The 16594-nt window shown below is 41.6% G+C and overlaps 3 protein-coding genes across 4 annotated transcripts; 2 read left to right on the top strand and 1 right to left on the bottom strand.

Moving 5' to 3' along the window:
- Positions 1-87: 87 nt before the first annotated feature.
- LOC106596636 (ectonucleotide pyrophosphatase/phosphodiesterase family member 7) lies at positions 88-4434 on the top strand. The gene is made up of 5 exons (XM_014187906.2): positions 88-405; positions 1424-1569; positions 2137-2760; positions 2884-3106; positions 3302-4434. The coding sequence occupies exons 1-5, from the start codon at positions 168-170 to the stop codon at positions 3370-3372; spliced, it is 1302 nt and encodes a 433-aa protein (XP_014043381.1). The 5' UTR covers positions 88-167; the 3' UTR covers positions 3373-4434.
- LOC106594036 (transmembrane protein 116) lies at positions 4212-8625 on the top strand. Of its 2 annotated transcripts, none has more exons than XM_045719059.1 (11): positions 4212-4501; positions 4826-4872; positions 4979-5042; positions 5256-5384; positions 5796-5900; positions 6008-6057; positions 6251-6334; positions 6586-6727; positions 6813-6957; positions 7087-7163; positions 7254-8625. In XM_045719059.1, the coding sequence occupies exons 1-11, from the start codon at positions 4427-4429 to the stop codon at positions 7467-7469; spliced, it is 1134 nt and encodes a 377-aa protein (XP_045575015.1). In that variant the 5' UTR covers positions 4212-4426; the 3' UTR covers positions 7470-8625. The 2 variants fall into 2 exon arrangements, with proteins under 2 accessions (XP_045575015.1, XP_045575014.1); XM_045719058.1 differs by having other exon boundaries at positions 7084-7163.
- Positions 8626-8906: 281 nt separating this feature from the next.
- On the bottom strand, positions 8907-16594 carry LOC106605869 (gamma-aminobutyric acid type B receptor subunit 2). The gene is given in 17 exon segments (XM_045717759.1): positions 8907-9046; positions 9140-10294; positions 10715-10965; positions 11115-11285; positions 11487-11711; positions 11804-11914; positions 13580-13702; positions 13823-13930; positions 14031-14163; positions 14345-14489; positions 14619-14699; positions 14781-14862; positions 14966-15208; positions 15406-15594; positions 15786-15851; positions 15999-16100; positions 16487-16594. Coding segments are annotated over 16 exon segments (2307 nt in total). The 3' UTR covers positions 8907-9046; positions 9140-10125.

The following is a 16594-nucleotide window of genomic DNA, read 5'->3' as shown; positions in this document are numbered from 1 at the left end:
ACAATTGATAACACCCCTCCTGTCTATTAAAGCAAGGCACATTCAAGGTTTGTTCTTTGAAGATAACATGTGTTCTGAGTGTTATCTTCCTGACCACAATGATGACTATAAATGACATCCATCAAGCCCAACAGGATTAGTTAGTGCAGACAAGCCAAGACATCAAGATGTGGTTGGATTTGTATTTGGGAATGGCAGTTTTTCTCAGTGTAGAGTGCAAACCATTGAACATGGGGACACACAACAAGTTGCTGGTGATCTCCTTTGATGGTTTCCGATGGGACTATGATCAAGACGTAGACACCCCTCACATGGACAAGTTAGTGGAAGATGGAGTGAAGGCAAAGTACATCACCCCTCCGGCTATCACCATGACGTCCCCATCTCACTTTACCACCATAACTGGTAAGGCAGAAGAGTTACAAAATGCTATTGACTTGTTGCGTGCATTTGAGTAGCTTGTTTGAAGTTCTCAATCAGGTGCATATTAATAAAAAATAAGAAGTATTTCCTTGGGTAAAATGTGACTACGGGCCCAAGTTACTGTTTCAAAACTGGTTTTGAAGTCAAATGTAGCCCACTACTGTTGATGGATTATTGACAATTGATTTCTTTGGCCAAATATTTCCATGTTTTCATATAAACAGTTTTGTTTGTGGCATGTGCCCAGAAAATCCCAGTCCTGACCATGATCTCACTCACGTTACAAAGTTGCCTTACTTGCCAGTGTTCTGGCTGGCAGGTAGCCTAGTGGTTAAGAGTTGACTAGGTGGAAAATATGTTGATGTGACCTTGAGCACAGCACTTAAGCATAATTGCTCCTGTAATGTATGTAAATGTAAATGAAATGTTCTTTCGGATTTTTAGGACAATCTAATATGTCATTCTGCGCCTGAACAAGGCAGTTAACCCACTGTTCCTTGGCCGTCATTGAAAATTGGAATTTGTTCTTAACTGACTTGCCTAGTTAAATAAAGGTAAAATTAAAATTAAATAAATCAAATGTACACTGTAAATGGGCACATACTGTACATATCCTTCGGGTCCTAATTATTTAAATACAAATCTCTTCAAACTTGCTGCTTACTTTATTTCTGGGCAGTTGACCTCACTTTAATCTGACCCTAGAGTTATTCCTGAGAAATGGAAATCACCTTATGTTTTCATTTGTTAATTCAGAAAAAAAAACACAAATCTACAGACAATTTCTAAATGTTCTCTTATATGACAGTGATACAAAATAATTATAGTACAGCAATTAAAGTTGTAAATGCCATCTTTGATATCCTTGATAAGACACATCATTGAGGTTTTGGATACTGTTTATCATAATGTCATGACGAAGAGACAATTCAAACTGGAAGGTTGTTGGCATTAGAAAATATTTACATGTCATTCTATTTTCTTCTCATATCTCTCACAGGGAGATGGATAGAGGATCATGGAGTTGTTCACAATATGATGTTTAATTCCACAACTCATCAGAAAGTGGGCCATAAAGCTACCTTGAAGAGGTCTGAGTGGTGGGACAATGGAGCCTTACCGTTGTGGATTACAGCACAGAACCAGGTGAGGAACTGGTCAGGATTTCATCCTGGACATAAAATATCACAAGTGTTATTTGTCTAATATGCAGATTTATCTTACAGTCCTCCTACTGACAGCTACAGAAACCACTGTCAGACTATTACATTGACCCCCCCTCCATTTGTTTTTACACTGCTGCTACTCGCTGTTTATTATCTATGCATAGTCACTTCACCCCTACCTACATGTACAAATTACCTCAACTAACCTGTACCCCTGCACACTGACTCGGTACCGGTACCCCCTGTATATAGCCTTGTTATTGTTATGTTATTGGGTTACTTTTTATAATTTATTGAATTTTGTACATTAGTTTATTTGGTAAATATTTTCTTAAACTCTTCATGAACTACACTGTTGGTTAAGGGCTTGTAAGTAAGCATTTCACGGTAAGGTCTACACTTGTTGTATTCGGCGCATGTGACAAAGTTTGATTTGACTTGATTATTTTTACGTGAATGAAGTAGCTCTGATGAAAGTTAAGACCCCTACTACACCCTGTAATTAGAAGCATACATACAAGCATACATATCTTTTCTTCTCTTTCAGGGCCTGAAAACAGGTTCCTTTTTCTTTCCTGGAGGAGCCGCCAACTACAGTGGTCAATGTGTAAACCGGGCGGTGGTTGAGGAAACAGGTCAACAAGATGATAACGAAACAGAGTGGCATCAGAATATTGACACTGTGTTGAGCTGGTTCACCAAAGAAGATTTTGACTTTGTGACTCTGTACTATGGAGAGCCTGACAACGTGGGTCATGCCAAAGGACCAGACCATCCTGACAGGAAAACCATAATAAAGCAGATTGACCGCACCATCGGATACCTGAGGGAGGCCATCCAGCGAGATGGTTTGACAGATAACCTGAACGTCATCATCACCTCTGACCATGGCATGACCACCGTTAAAAAAAGACCTCTTGTAGATGAGATAATCCTCTCTAAATACCTGAATTTCTTCAACTTGGTTTATTTTGAGCTCCTTGACTACGGCGGGTTTGGAATGATCACACCGAAGAAAGGAAAGGAACAGCAGGTTTATGATGCTCTCATGAAGGCCCCAAACCTCACAGTCTACAAGAAGGAAGATATGCCAGAGAACTTTCATTTGTCCAAGAATGACAGAATGCAGCCTATTATTGTCATTGCTGATCTAGGTTTCAACTTAAACTCGGTAGGTACTGGTATTAACTTTAAAGACACTTCATATACTATGTATAAAGTAAAAAATGGTAAAGTAAAAATATCACAGATTAAAAAAATAAAAACAATTATGATATGCATGTAATTTCAACAGCGGTTGATCGTCTACGTAAACAAAGGAGATCATGGATTCCATATGGACGAAATGGACATGAAGACCATCTTCCGTGCTTTTGGACCAGATTTCAAGAAGAGTTATCTGTCCGAGCCCTTTGACAGTGTCCACATCTACCCTCTAATGTGCAAGCTGCTGCAGATAGCTCCAGCCCCTAACAATGGCTCCCTATCTGTCACTGAGGGCATGCTGCTTCAGAACGGTACGAGCTGTGAGCTTCTAGAAAGCATATTAGTATCAAAATGCATGACAGTGTCTATTAATTCATTCTAATACAGGAAGATATCAACCATAATGTGTGCTCCACTGATGATACTTCTGGTATAAGATAATTATCAAGACTGACATGAGAAATGGTTATATCACATAACTAATGGCACCATTCTTCTCTACACAGGTGGGAGAAGAAATCAGATGTCCCTTGGTGTTTTGGCATCGATATTTGTCTACATTTTATTTGTCATCTAGTTATTTATGATGTCGGTTATTTTCCGTAATGTTCGTTAACTGAAAAGAATTGCATAGTTGAATCAATCATAACCAAAACTCCAACAGATATTCTTAAGGAGAATCACATTCACTATGATTTTCATCAACAATATCCATGTGATTGTATTATACACTCAGTTTCCAGTTTATTAGGTACACCTATCTAGTACCGGGTCGGACCCCCTTTGCGCCAATATACCACGGCTAAGGGCTGTTCTAACACACGTCCTGGACACAGCCCTTAGCCGTGGTATATTGGCCATATACCACAAACCCCGGAGGTTCCTTATTGCTATTATAAACTGGTTAGCAATGTAATTAGAGCAGTAAAAATAAATGTTTTGTCATATCCGTGGCATAACTGCAGCTATACTGCACTCTGACTGCTCTTTCAATGGCAGTCTGACCAGGTGAAAGCTATGATCCCTTATTGATGTCACTTGTTAAATCCACTTCAAATCAGTGTATATGAAGGGGAGGAGACAGGTTAAAGGGGGATTTTTAAACCTGATTGAGACATGGATTGTGTGTGTTCCATTCAGAGGGTGAATGGGCAGGACAACATATTGAGTGCCTTTGAACGGGGTATGGTGGTAGCTGCGCTAGGCGCACCTGTTCTTCGTGTTTTGTACAGTCAGTGTATGTTTTTCACATTGATGCAGTTCATTTTTGTCATGGCCAAGGTTATTGCAGGGTGAAGTGGTGACTTGACATTTAAACAACAAGGGTGAATAGGCTATGGGCTATTGCCTAATGGAAATTATATGATTTTGAAACCAGCCATGATGAGTGGCTACACTTGTTGCGGTCATGTGACGAAGCAGGACAGGTTAGGTCAAACGGAGAGTGAGCGCGCCCTGCATTCTATGTGACGTTATACTGCTGTACAACCACTTCAGTTTTGGATCCGTGCGTGTCTAGGTTACTCAGCCTACATCACAACTAGTCTCTGTTGTTTTAAGCTATGGCTGAATGTTTTGGGAACGACATATATATATTCTACAATTGACTTAAGTCTTAGAATAAAGAAAAAATGTTAAATTTCGTCTTGCAAGATGTCTCAAACAACACGGAGCAAAACACAACAACGCCTGAGGACTGGACAGTTGTAAGTAATTTACAAGTATTGTGTTAAGTATTAAGTATTGTGATTATTCATTTGTAGTTGTCCTGTATTTAAACTACTGTACAGTGTACAGCAATGTGTATTTCTTAGTTGTAGCTACATCGTTGCCACATGTGTCTGCAGCATGGCTTTTGGGGGGTGGGACCACCCTCTCGCACTGTAGAAAGTGGATGAGATTATTCTCCCCAATTGACCAGAGTAGTGTTATAGGATCTGTTATAGGATCTGTTATAGGATCTGCCTCGCCCTCTGCAGGTAGGGATAGTGACTGTTTTGGTTTCTAATCAACACCTTTCCCCTGTAAAGGTGTACTTTGCAGTCAGATGGATCCAGATGATAATGGCAGTGCTAAGGTAAGCAGGGCGCAGCATTTACAACCTCTTTGTAATTGTACAATCTGGTGATCACACAGGTCAAGTCAAGAGCTCTTCCCAATGTGTTTTTTGTTGTTATTTGCAGCATTGTCGGTTCAGGTTCCATAATTGTTTATGCAACTTTCCAACACCTTATAAGGACACCTGAGGTTAGTTACAAACACTACAGATGATCCCCTCTACAGTTGGTTTTAATTGTTTCCTCATTTAAGCATATATTATAGCCTACCTTAGTTGGTAGAAAGGCGCTATATAAATCCAATTGTTGTTGTTTTTATTAATAACAATATTATTAACCTACCTACAATACCATGACTGTGCTTTAGACTCCAAAACAATGCCCAATACTACCTCCTCTGCAGATCCAGCCATTGTTCTTACTGAGTGTGACAGACTTGCTGCTGGCAGTCAGCTGGCTGATAGGAGCAGTACTGTTCACCCAGGACTGTGATAGCCATGCCACCTGCTACAACCTACACATCGTTGAACAGGTATGTACACAGACATATAATACATTCATTTACAGTAAGAGTTGAATTAATGTTTCACTCTGAGAAATAGATGACCAAGGCCGATCTAGATCCGGCCCAAATGAAGTAGAGCAGCAAATCTAGCCCAATTTGATGCCTCTTCAATTCTGTTAGATCGGGACAAAGGAGTCTGGATGTGGCTGACCCATTTCCCTTGTACTTGTGCACTGGAATATTCTGTCCCAAAAGGGAGCATGATATATAACCCCACAACAAAACCAATGATGGTCCTAGATATCTCATCTCCATGGATACGCAGAAAGGGAACACCATTCCATTGACACGTCATACCATGCTTCTCACCACTAAAATAGAAGTAAATGTTGGTTGATTCATGGTGACCACTGACGGAGAACCCCTGTCTTTTAACAGATGCTGTATATGACCTCGTTCTTCTACACATTGAACTATGTATGGACCCTGTACTCTGGGCTAAATAACAGATTCTACAGTAGCCTTCATGGATACCCAGCCCAAGTAGGTGCTACCTGACAAATGATCGTTTTAATGTCTTACACATTTGGTTGTCTGTAATTCCCCATATTCAACTGTTTGGTTAAAGTCTGGTCTCTGTTTTGTTGAAGTGCGCCACCAAATTGAGAAGTTTCAGCAAGATTGCTGCAGTCCTGTCATGGTAAGCATGGACTATTTCACAGAAAGAGTATTTCATTTACATGTATTTATTTAACCAGGCAAGTCAGTTAAGAACAAATTCTTATTTACAATGACGGCCTAGTATATGCTTGACCTATTTAAAGTTCACTAGATGTCATTATGCATCCAATAGAGGGAGTATGCTAAATGTCCTGTCCCCGTTTCTCCTCCAGCGTCCTCCCCGTGCTGCTGATGCTGCCAGTGTTGGTAACAGGAAACATGGACCACTGTTACACAAACTTCAGCCAGCCTTACAAGTAGGTCTGTAGCATGCATCAAAGTAGGAGTATTATCATGGATAGTTTACTTTGGGATAGAGATAATTGTGTGTCAATAAGGTTTGTAGTTTTAGTAAGGCAATCAGAATTCATATCACGCACTTCCGTGCTAAATGTTTGGTCAATTAATATGAGTTAATCGTCATTTTTAATGTTGTTTTTTTATACATATCTCTTGTTGATTTGAGGTGCATAACGGTTTGACTAATGTCCCTCTCCCTGCATATTAGGTGCCTTCTAATGCACACGGAGGCACTCTTCATGTCTACTGACTTGAGCAAGATGGAGGTGGACTCAGCTTGCCGCCTGGTACACATGTACAGTATTGCTGTCTTCCTGGCAGCGTTCCTCCTCACCTTTGTTGGCATTGTGGTAAGTCAGCCTATCCCATGGTTACCATCTTATATTTATTTTACTCAAACGTATCTTGGATTCACACGTCCTTTGTCTACACCAGGTGCTCATGGGAAAAGCCTGCACTGTTTACAGACGTTGTGTGAGTTCTAGTGGTTTCCTAGGCGACAGGCAGTGGGCGTCGCTTCGTGTTCTGGACCGACACATGCTCCTCTACCCCTCTGTCTTCTTCTTCTGTTGGGGCCCAGGTAACTACAGTACTGTTCACACAGCTCAGAATCCTAGGGCCCCCCCGGGCTTGCTAAAATATTTGTAGCAGCTGAAAATCACATTCTCCTTTTTGATATATTGCCTTATTTACCTTTTCATTTCAGCAGTCTTCCTGGCAGCCATGATTCTGTACAACCCCAAATCAGTGGAGGGAGTTGTGGGTGTCATTCTCTACATCTTACAGGTAAAACTGCCAGCTGCTCTGAAACCTACATCCAAGACGTGTGCAACCTCAGTCCATGGCTTAACTTTTACTTCCTCATCTTCATCCCAGGCCTTCACCTCATCCTCTCAAGGCCTTCTGAACTGTGTGGTGTACGGCTGGACACAGACACACTTCCGCTCAGCTAGCAAAGATGCTCTAAGGGACATGGACACCCAGACGCCACTTCTGAGATCTCAGAAGAAAGGCTATAAAACTCTATGGTCAACACCATCCCCCAAACCAGATGATATAGAAGGATCTGGTATTCTACCGACACCACATTAACTTACTATGGCGGTTGTGAAACTGGCAAAAGAAATTAAACAAAGCCTTTTGTGCCAGACTGGGAGTGACGGTTTGGTTGTGAATCTTGGGGACAGTACCTTGGGAAGCACCTGTTATACCAATGAAGCAAGAATACCCAAGGCTGTACACAAGGGACAGCAGGGTCAAACCAGACAGAGGTTGAACTGCTGAGGCGTAAAAAAAAGGAAGAACCAGGGAATTTACAACGAGAGGAAGAGCAGCTCTGAAACAGGATCTGAGAGCCCTGTACTTTCATCGGAATCAGAGTCACTCCCTCCCTCACTTGTTTTGACTGCATCGGTCGTGCAAACATTGTCTCTACATTAGTGTTTAGAATTTCCCACAGTAGTTGGGGACAGCCGAGGATATTTGTGAAAGGCTTTGTATCTGACTGGCATGTCTTTGATTTAGAGGGGCCCTGATTGAGCCCAACCTAGTGGAAACAGTGAGCAGCCTGTCACTTTTCATCTTGATGGAACAAAGGAACTCCATTCACAGAGATGCTGCTTGACGTACGAGTTTGGCCCGTGGTGTTGTGTGATGGTCGTAGATACGCAAGCGTGTGTAATGTTTAGTTTTCGCCCTGCATGGGCTTGGTCACAGAAATGTTACTGTAAGTTTATGCTCACTCCTTGAGTTCAATTCTAAACTTTATCTATCAAAGGGGGCAATTATTGCCTTGCATAAAATGTGACAGGCATGACAACGGGATAAATACATCACCACAACATACAATTTCTTTTTTTCTGAGATGTAAATGAAACTGAATGAAAAGAATGTGAATTTACAGTCTGTCAATGCATTGGACTTTATTTCAGTTTAACTCAATCCATCAATATGAAATGGGCATTGCAGCTAAAATATAGTAACTGCTGCAGCCTCATCAAAACAATAAAATATTGTTTCACTCCCACATCCGACCAGCTGCATCATGGCAGTTATCAAAGATGAGGCTGTAGTCAGTGCCTCCAGCTTTGACGAAATCAGACACCGTCTTACTTCCTCTAAAGTTTTTGGTTTCAACTTTCTGCAAAAAAGTTGTAAAAAAAAAACAATGTTTTAATCTGAACGACTATGTATTTGCCACTACAGAGTCATTTCAATAAAAATGGCTTATGAAAGAAAGCGGATTGAATACTTGCCTTCCAGTCTTGACTCATGTGGCGTGCAGCCACCACTACAGTCTGAGTGCTGATGCCAAATCCATCCCCTTTATGGACAAGCCACTGGGAGCCATCAGCCAAAGTCACTCTGTGGATCAACAATGAAGGATTAGACATAGCGGGTAGTTTAGGCCATTTCTTAAATAATAAACATGATGTTGCTAGATATGTCGTAACAAACTGACTTTTGTGGGCTTATTTTATAAATATCATACGCATATCACGCATAATATGATGTTACTCACCTGACTCCTGAGTGGCTGAGAATCCCCACCTGAAAGGTCATGCCTTCAAGGGGTCTCCTCATTCTGTCCGCTTCATACACCTTGGAGTTGTACAGCTTCCTCAGGTCAGACATTTTAGATATGTCATAATTGTAGGATCCTCCACCACCTATGAGAAACATAATAATAACACATGAACAACATAACAATATCATAATACTATATTTATAGATATTTCTACAAAAAAGTTGTTCAAACTTACCACCACTGAAAGAGGATTCCACATGTACAACCAAAAGGGCCAGAAGAGCTGGCAGGATGAATGCGGTTCTGATGGAGAACATGGCAGGATTCTTTTTCCAAGGATGTTGTGGATACCGAATACACTTTGTGCAGTGAGATAGATTTACCTTTTTATAAACCCCAAGTTGAGACACTCCTCCCTGTTTTGTTATTGCAGCACATTCTCTTCAAATAGAAAGTACTGTCTGGCAAACAACAGTGGATTGCAAAATAGTTGTAGCACTTTTTCTTATAAATATATATATATATATATATTTCTTTCTTTTTTTTTTTTTACAAATATGCACATTTAAAGGTTATACTCTCAAACCGATAATTCATCATCTTTGAAAGACATAACATAAACTTGTATTTGCTTAGACATAGCCAGATGTTCTCCAGGACAGAGGCAATGTTTGGAAAGACAATCAATTATTTATTTGACTGCTGTAAAGGGTTAACTTCTGCCTTGGAACACAGTTTAAAGTTCATTCCTGGGCTTTAGCAAACCAGGAAATTCCCAGTGACAACATGACAGAGCAGTATCAGAGAGCAGTATCAGAGAGCAGTACCACAGCACAGAGCAATTACCAAGAGTGCAAATACAGTCACTGCCAGTATCCTGCTGCAATACAGGATACTCCCATGTTGGGAAACACAGAGGGAACGGGCAATGTTTTTATTGTTTTTCCATCAGGAGACCATTTCTATGAGTTGCACTGCAATCAATCAACTAAAAATCGATAAAGAAAGCAGCTATTGTAATTTACCACACAAAACTTTTGTCAGCACCACATGTTCACATCCAGACAAGTTGTAGATACATGACTTCATATGTGAATGATGCTATGGCAGTCAAGGTAAAGGAAGGTCATTTGACTTCCAGCTGCCAGTGGAACCACAGGCAGTTCAATGAATATTGTAACTTTTCCAGCATATTGTCACTCACTCTAGAGGGAAATACAGTCACAGCCTGGTGACCATGACCTGATGCGATGGTGGCATCTGTCTCTGTTGGGCACTGGGGACATCGGGACTTCTCAGAAGGCTGGAACAGCTGGCAGTCATTCCCCCAATGGCTGGCATGTAGGCGTGGTGAAGAATTGGCAGCTGCACGGACCGTCTTCGTTGTAAGCTGCAAAGAAAAACAAGCAAGTGTGTAGGACGTTTCATTCATACAGTAGATATTTCTATAAAAAAAGATACTTATACACTGAGTGTACAAAACATTAAGAACATCTTCCTAATATTGAGTTGCCCTCAGAAGAGCCTGGACTACAAGGTGTGGAAAGCGGTCCACAGGGATGCTGGTCCATGTTGACTCCAATGCTTCCCACAGTTGTTTCAAGTTGGCTGGATGTTCTTTGGGTGGTGGACCATTTAACAATATAATAAAAGATCATAGTTTTCACATGGATTCACCTGGTTAGTCTATGTTATGGAAAGAGCACATGTTCATAATGTTTTGTATACTCAGTGTATATATAGAAAGTATAGAAAATATTTGTATTGCATAATGTATCTTTTAGTATCAGAGTAATATATTTTCCTGTACTGTTCAGGTGAGTTGATGTCATCAAAGTGTTCCCTGTTCATCCTGGGCACATCCTCAGAGCACACCTGGGCTCTCAGTGTCATCTTGGCCAGGTCGCAATTGTAAATGAGAACTTGTTCTCAACTTGCCTACCTGGTTAAATAAAGGTGAAATAAAAATAAATAAATAAAAACTTCACGGCCCTGTCGACTGGGAGGACTCAGATCTTCCTCTAGTACTTGCATGGCGACATCCTCCAACTGGTCACCAATCTGCAAAGACCATTTATATGTTAATTCACAAAGTTCCACCATCTGAAATGGTATTAATGATTATTATCTCCACAACAGATGGGTGTTCAACCTACAACGGTTAAAGTTCTGTGAATTGTTTAGACTCAAGACAAGGGTTCAGAACTCACCTCTGTGATTCTCCTCCGGAGCTGCTGGTTTTCAGTCCGCAGGCTTTCAAGAGATCTGCCCTGATTGAGACTGCTAGAGGAACTGGAGGTCTCCGAATCCTCCTTGTTAAGATCACATTGTAACCAGCTAGTTGGATCCACTGGGTTGGGATTGTCTCTGATTTTTACAAGCTAGGATCAAGACAGAAGCATTCAATTATATTTTTCAAGACGAGTGTTTACATCCAACATAATCTACCATATACACCAATTTGTAAACAATATACATTGAGAAATGGAAGTAAAACAAGAACATTGAGATAAATGAGATATTTGAACATGAGAGCTCAACATGTATACAAGAGGAGGTTTCAGAGATGTGGCAGGTGACACCTTGGGCAGGAACACCAGACACAGGGTGCAGGTACAGCAGGAGATGACCACCAAAGCCATGATGAAGAGCTGCACATTAGGGTGATACTGGGTCAGGAAGCACCCTGATGCTCCAATGATAGACATGATGGTCACATGGTACATGCTCAGCCTTGTGTACTTGCTGTCATCAAGTAGATGGATATGTGCATGCCTTGTTCTCAAGGCCAGGAAACATCCAAGAAACTAAAGAAAATATGGAAAACCATCAGCTAGATTATCAGCTTTGTTTGAAAAGGATCCTGGGTGTTGAACATGGTTCTGGCAATTTCTCTCACCATTAGAAGCCCTTTGTAGCCATATACAATGGCGAGCCATTTAGTCATGTTTGTACTTTCACAGTGCTCCAGGAAGTGCCTTGTATTAACATCTTCACCACCAGGATCAGTCTGAAACACCACAAAAAGGAAAGACTATTTTAATATTATTGATCTCCCTCTGAGGTTCACATTTACTACTACTCTACCACACGGTCGACTCCAGACCAGAGCCATTCACAACCACCACAAGGTCAACTCCAGACCAGAGCCATTCACAACCACCACACGGTCGACTCCAGACCAGAGCCATTCACTACCACCACAAGGTCGACTCCAGACCAGAGCCATTCACTACCACCACACGGTCGACTCCAGACCAGAGCCATTCACTACCACCACACGGTCGACTCCAGACCAGAGCCATTCACTACCACCACACGGTCGACTCCAGACCAGAGCCATTCACAACCACCACACGGTCGACTCCAGACCAGAGCCATTCATTACCACCACACGGTCGACTCCAGACCAGAGCCATTCACTACCACCACACGGTCGACTCCAGACCAGAGCCATTCACTACCACCACAAGGTCGACTCCAGACCAGAGCCATTCACTACCACCACACGGTCGACTCCAGACCAGAGCCATTCACAACCACCACAAGGTCGACTCCAGACCAGAGCCATTCACTACCACCACACGGTCGACTCCAGACCAGAGCCATTCACAACCCCCACACGGTCGACTCCAGACCAGAGCCATTCACTACCACCACACGGTCGACTCCAGACCAGAGCCATTCACTACCACCACACGGTCGACTCCAGACCAGAGCCATTCACTACCACCACACGGTCGACTCCAGACCAGAGCCATTTACTACTACCACATGGTCGACTCCAGACCAGAGGTAACCCTACACACCATTTACTGTAATCTGTGGATGATCGACTGTAAAACCAGATAATCTCATTACTGTAAACAAAGCCCATGATAGTGTGCATTCCAACACACAGTGTACTGCGGTTGATCTTTAGCTTCGAACAGAGGGGATTCAACTCATGGGTGGTGAGATTTGCAGTGTAGAATGATGGTGTCTCAGGTCTAAAGAGGTTGGCCAATAGGGATGGTTATGTTGTGGAGGTGGGCAGAATGATTGGATAACCAGTTAACTAAATGTAATGATACTTCCTATAAGAAGCGTACACATTTAGACACCTTTTAACTTAAAAGCATGTGTGCTGATGGTACTGAAGTACCACCTTGGCCAATACGTGACCTGTCTGAGTGATTAACCCTCCGAGCTGAACTCTTCCACTGTTCGTCTAATAGGATCTGGATCTAACAATTCATTTTATTTGTTCCTTTCAAGACTTCCAGAGACTCTTAAAGAGTAAGAAATAGAATACAATAGTAAATAAACATGGCATTACTAAGAGGACATTAGAAAAAAGGAGCATGACTGGCACAACAACACCGGGGGAAATTAACAACAAGCTAATCAAAAACGCAGTTAAAATTGAAAGGCTAACTTTAACAACATCCGCATCCCCTACACAACAATCCGGGGGAAATTAACAACAAGCTAATCAAAACCGCAGTTAAAATTCAGAGGCTAACTTTAACAACGTCCGCATCCTCTACACAACAATACCGTGGGAAATGAACAAGGTAATCAAAAAGGCAGTTAAAATTGAAAGGCTATCTTTAACAATGTCTGCATCCCCTACACAACAAAAGATAAGAGAGTAAGACCAGGGTTAAAAGAAAACATGTAATTAAAGTGTTACCTCTAGGCTGAACTCTTCCACTGTTTGTCTGAGTGGATCCACCATCTGCCAGCAGGTTAACAGACACAGATCGATTAGCAGCATTCCCCCGACAATTATCCATAGTTGGTCATCCTTATTCATCTGTAGAAAGAACAGAGGGGGAGAGGATGAGTATTACATATTAGACAGGAGAAATGGCGATTAAGAGGCCTGTACTTTTTTTGAGTTTCTTTAACTTGATCTTTCGAACTTTGAGTTTACCTTTTCAATTATATCCTTATTTTTGACAATTGTCCAGACCCTCCAAGTTTTTGCAAACAATGCCCCAAAAGTTGTGGTGTATCCTACAGAAAGAATCCATGTGCGAATCTGTGACAAGAGGAAAAACATTGAAACAATGTGCATCCCTTGAAACAAGGGGTTCCCTCATCACTAAAATGCTTAGATGTTTAAGCTCATGTGTACTCACAGGGCAAAGTGTAACAAACACTTTGTCAGTCACAAGGGATCCATCCAGCCCATAGAGGAAGACAGAGGTACAGGCCAGCATCGTACCCAGGATAATGAGGTAGTTCATGGACGGACTGGACTTCTTCATGACCCTATGGGAAAAACTAAATATTAAGATCTTTTAACGGGCTGCCTTGTCTGAGCAGAGCATGTGAGTAAGTAAACTGGATAACAACGAAATAGAGAACAACCTTGTGTTTCAATGAAAGCTACCTCAAAAAGTATGTAGTTCAATTACAAGCCAATACAAGATGCTTGGAATAATGATCATACCAATGGTTGTGATGCTTGATGTGGAAGAAGAGGAAGGAGAGTGCCATGAGCATGGCCAGGCCAGTGGTGGATAACAACATGATGTAGAGGGGAACACTGACATCCCACCGCTGGGAGTGTGTCCGGTCTTTAGGCGGCTCCATGCCTATGAAAGGCACAAAAAAGTAGAATGCAAAGACTGTTACAAACAAAAAGGAAAATGTCTTTCTTTTTTATGATTGAGGTGTCATCATCAACTTTCTTAATGCCTTGTCCTAATAGTGTGGCCACCTACCTTGAAACTTGATTAAGTGGTTGATGAGTTCTAATTCTTCTGCTTCAGCATTATACTGGCCTATCTTAACCTCCTGGCCCTCTGTGGAAACACAAGCAGTTGATAAATATTTCACAAACAATGTTCTCTAAATTCATAGAAATACACATCTGTAATGTTTACCTTGAAATTGGCTTAATTTAATAGTACCCATGTGTTCACCATTTCTAAACAGAACTTGACCCCCCCCCCAAAAAAAAAGAAACTCAATTTGACAACAATATTTGTAAAACATGTCTTGTCTTTAGTCTTTTGGAGCAATGATCTATCTAAAATGGAATGTTAACACAACAGTCATGCTAAATTACAGTTACACCCTCAAAGCAAATATCCTTCATGGAATCCAGGAACATTCGTCCAATCTCCTTGTCGCTGACTGTGAAGTTCCGGTGGATGTCATATCTCTCTCTGTGTCTTACAGACTCAATGACCCTGGTCAATGCTTTCACCATCACCCAAACTCCATCATAGGCAAACCCATGGAACTTGCTTGCAACCAACCCTCTCTGCAGCAGCTCTCTGTTGTAAGTCTCGTCATACTCTTGTGGGGTCTAAACAGAAACACAAAGGTGCTTGTTTAACTTCTCTTAATGCTCTTGCATTACCTTTGCTACACTGCAAATACACCGTTTGATGTTTTCAACACTACGTCCAAATCTTTGGTTATAAACACAAGTTATCCATTGGAGAGAGCATGGTACAGTATCGACAGAATATGTTGTCCCTTGCTGAAAACCTCAGTACCTACCCTTCCTGAGATGCCTTTTATCTGTCTGTTACTGAGGTGTGTGAAGTCCACAGTGATGTAGCCTTCCATTGCGGTCAGCAGGTTGTTTGAAGCACAGTTGGAGGAGTTGGCCTCCTCCCACCAGCTCCCCTGGTAACCGCCAGGGAGGATCCACTGATACCTCCCGCCAAACATGTTCAGGCTGTAAGCCTAGAAGACAAAGGTTACAGGGTAATTACAAAGACAAATGGTTATCATAAAGATCATTCAAAAGTAATTGTATGATGAATGTGCTGTTAAACTGCCATTAATCTTTGTCTCAAACAAGTGCTAATCATTAATGATGGCATTGTGTTGCATTGCATCAGTTTTAAATGTAGGTTTTCTGGTTATGTACTCACACAGCAAAACACTTTGGAGGCTGAATTCTCGTCAAACAACCCAATAATGATCCTTACATCCATATCCTGTCGAAAGGGACATGATAGAAAACAAAGAAGAGGCAGAAGCTCCAGATTGACACGTTGAGGATGCATCTGCAATTTTCTGAAATGATGCAATTCAGTGCCTAATTCAAACTTTGTTAGTAAAGATGATTTCGGCATATTACTCACCTTCAACCTCTTTACATTGACACATGGGTCAGTGGACAGGCTTTCAGTTACAGCAACCATAACATCAGCCTTGCTCAGTTGTTTAGTCAGATCTCTCCTTATCTTTCAAGGACAGGACAATATAGACTTTAGAATTCATACATAAGACAGGATAGTTGTCAGCAGTCTTAATCAATAGGCTAATGCCGGATACCCTTGTATCCCTACTTGTAAAAATGTTTTTATTTTACCTTTATTTAACTAGGCAAGTCAGTTAAGAACAAATTCTTATTTTCAATGACAGCCTAGGAACAGTGGGTTAACTGCCTTGTTCAGGGACAGAATGACAGATTTTTACCTGGTCAGCTCGGGGATTCGATCTTGCAACCTTTCGGTTAGTAGTCCAATGCTCTAACCACTAGGCTACCTGCCGCCCCGAAATGGCGATAACAGCTACATTGTACACCAAACAGGCATGTGACAGAAAGCGTTACCAAGGTCAGTGGTACCTCTGAGATCCTCTGTACATCCTGGGTCAGAGTCCCTACACGTCTCCACTTGTAGTTCTGTAGGATCTTCACAACAGCCTGATTGACTGTGTTGTCTGAGGTGACCAT

The sequence above is a fragment of the Salmo salar genome, chromosome ssa05, assembly GCF_905237065.1.
Source record: "Salmo salar chromosome ssa05, Ssal_v3.1, whole genome shotgun sequence".
Lineage (NCBI taxonomy): Eukaryota > Metazoa > Chordata > Actinopteri > Salmoniformes > Salmonidae > Salmo > Salmo salar.
Note: the sequence above shows the minus strand (reverse complement) of the source record. Positions and strands in the feature narration are given on the sequence as shown.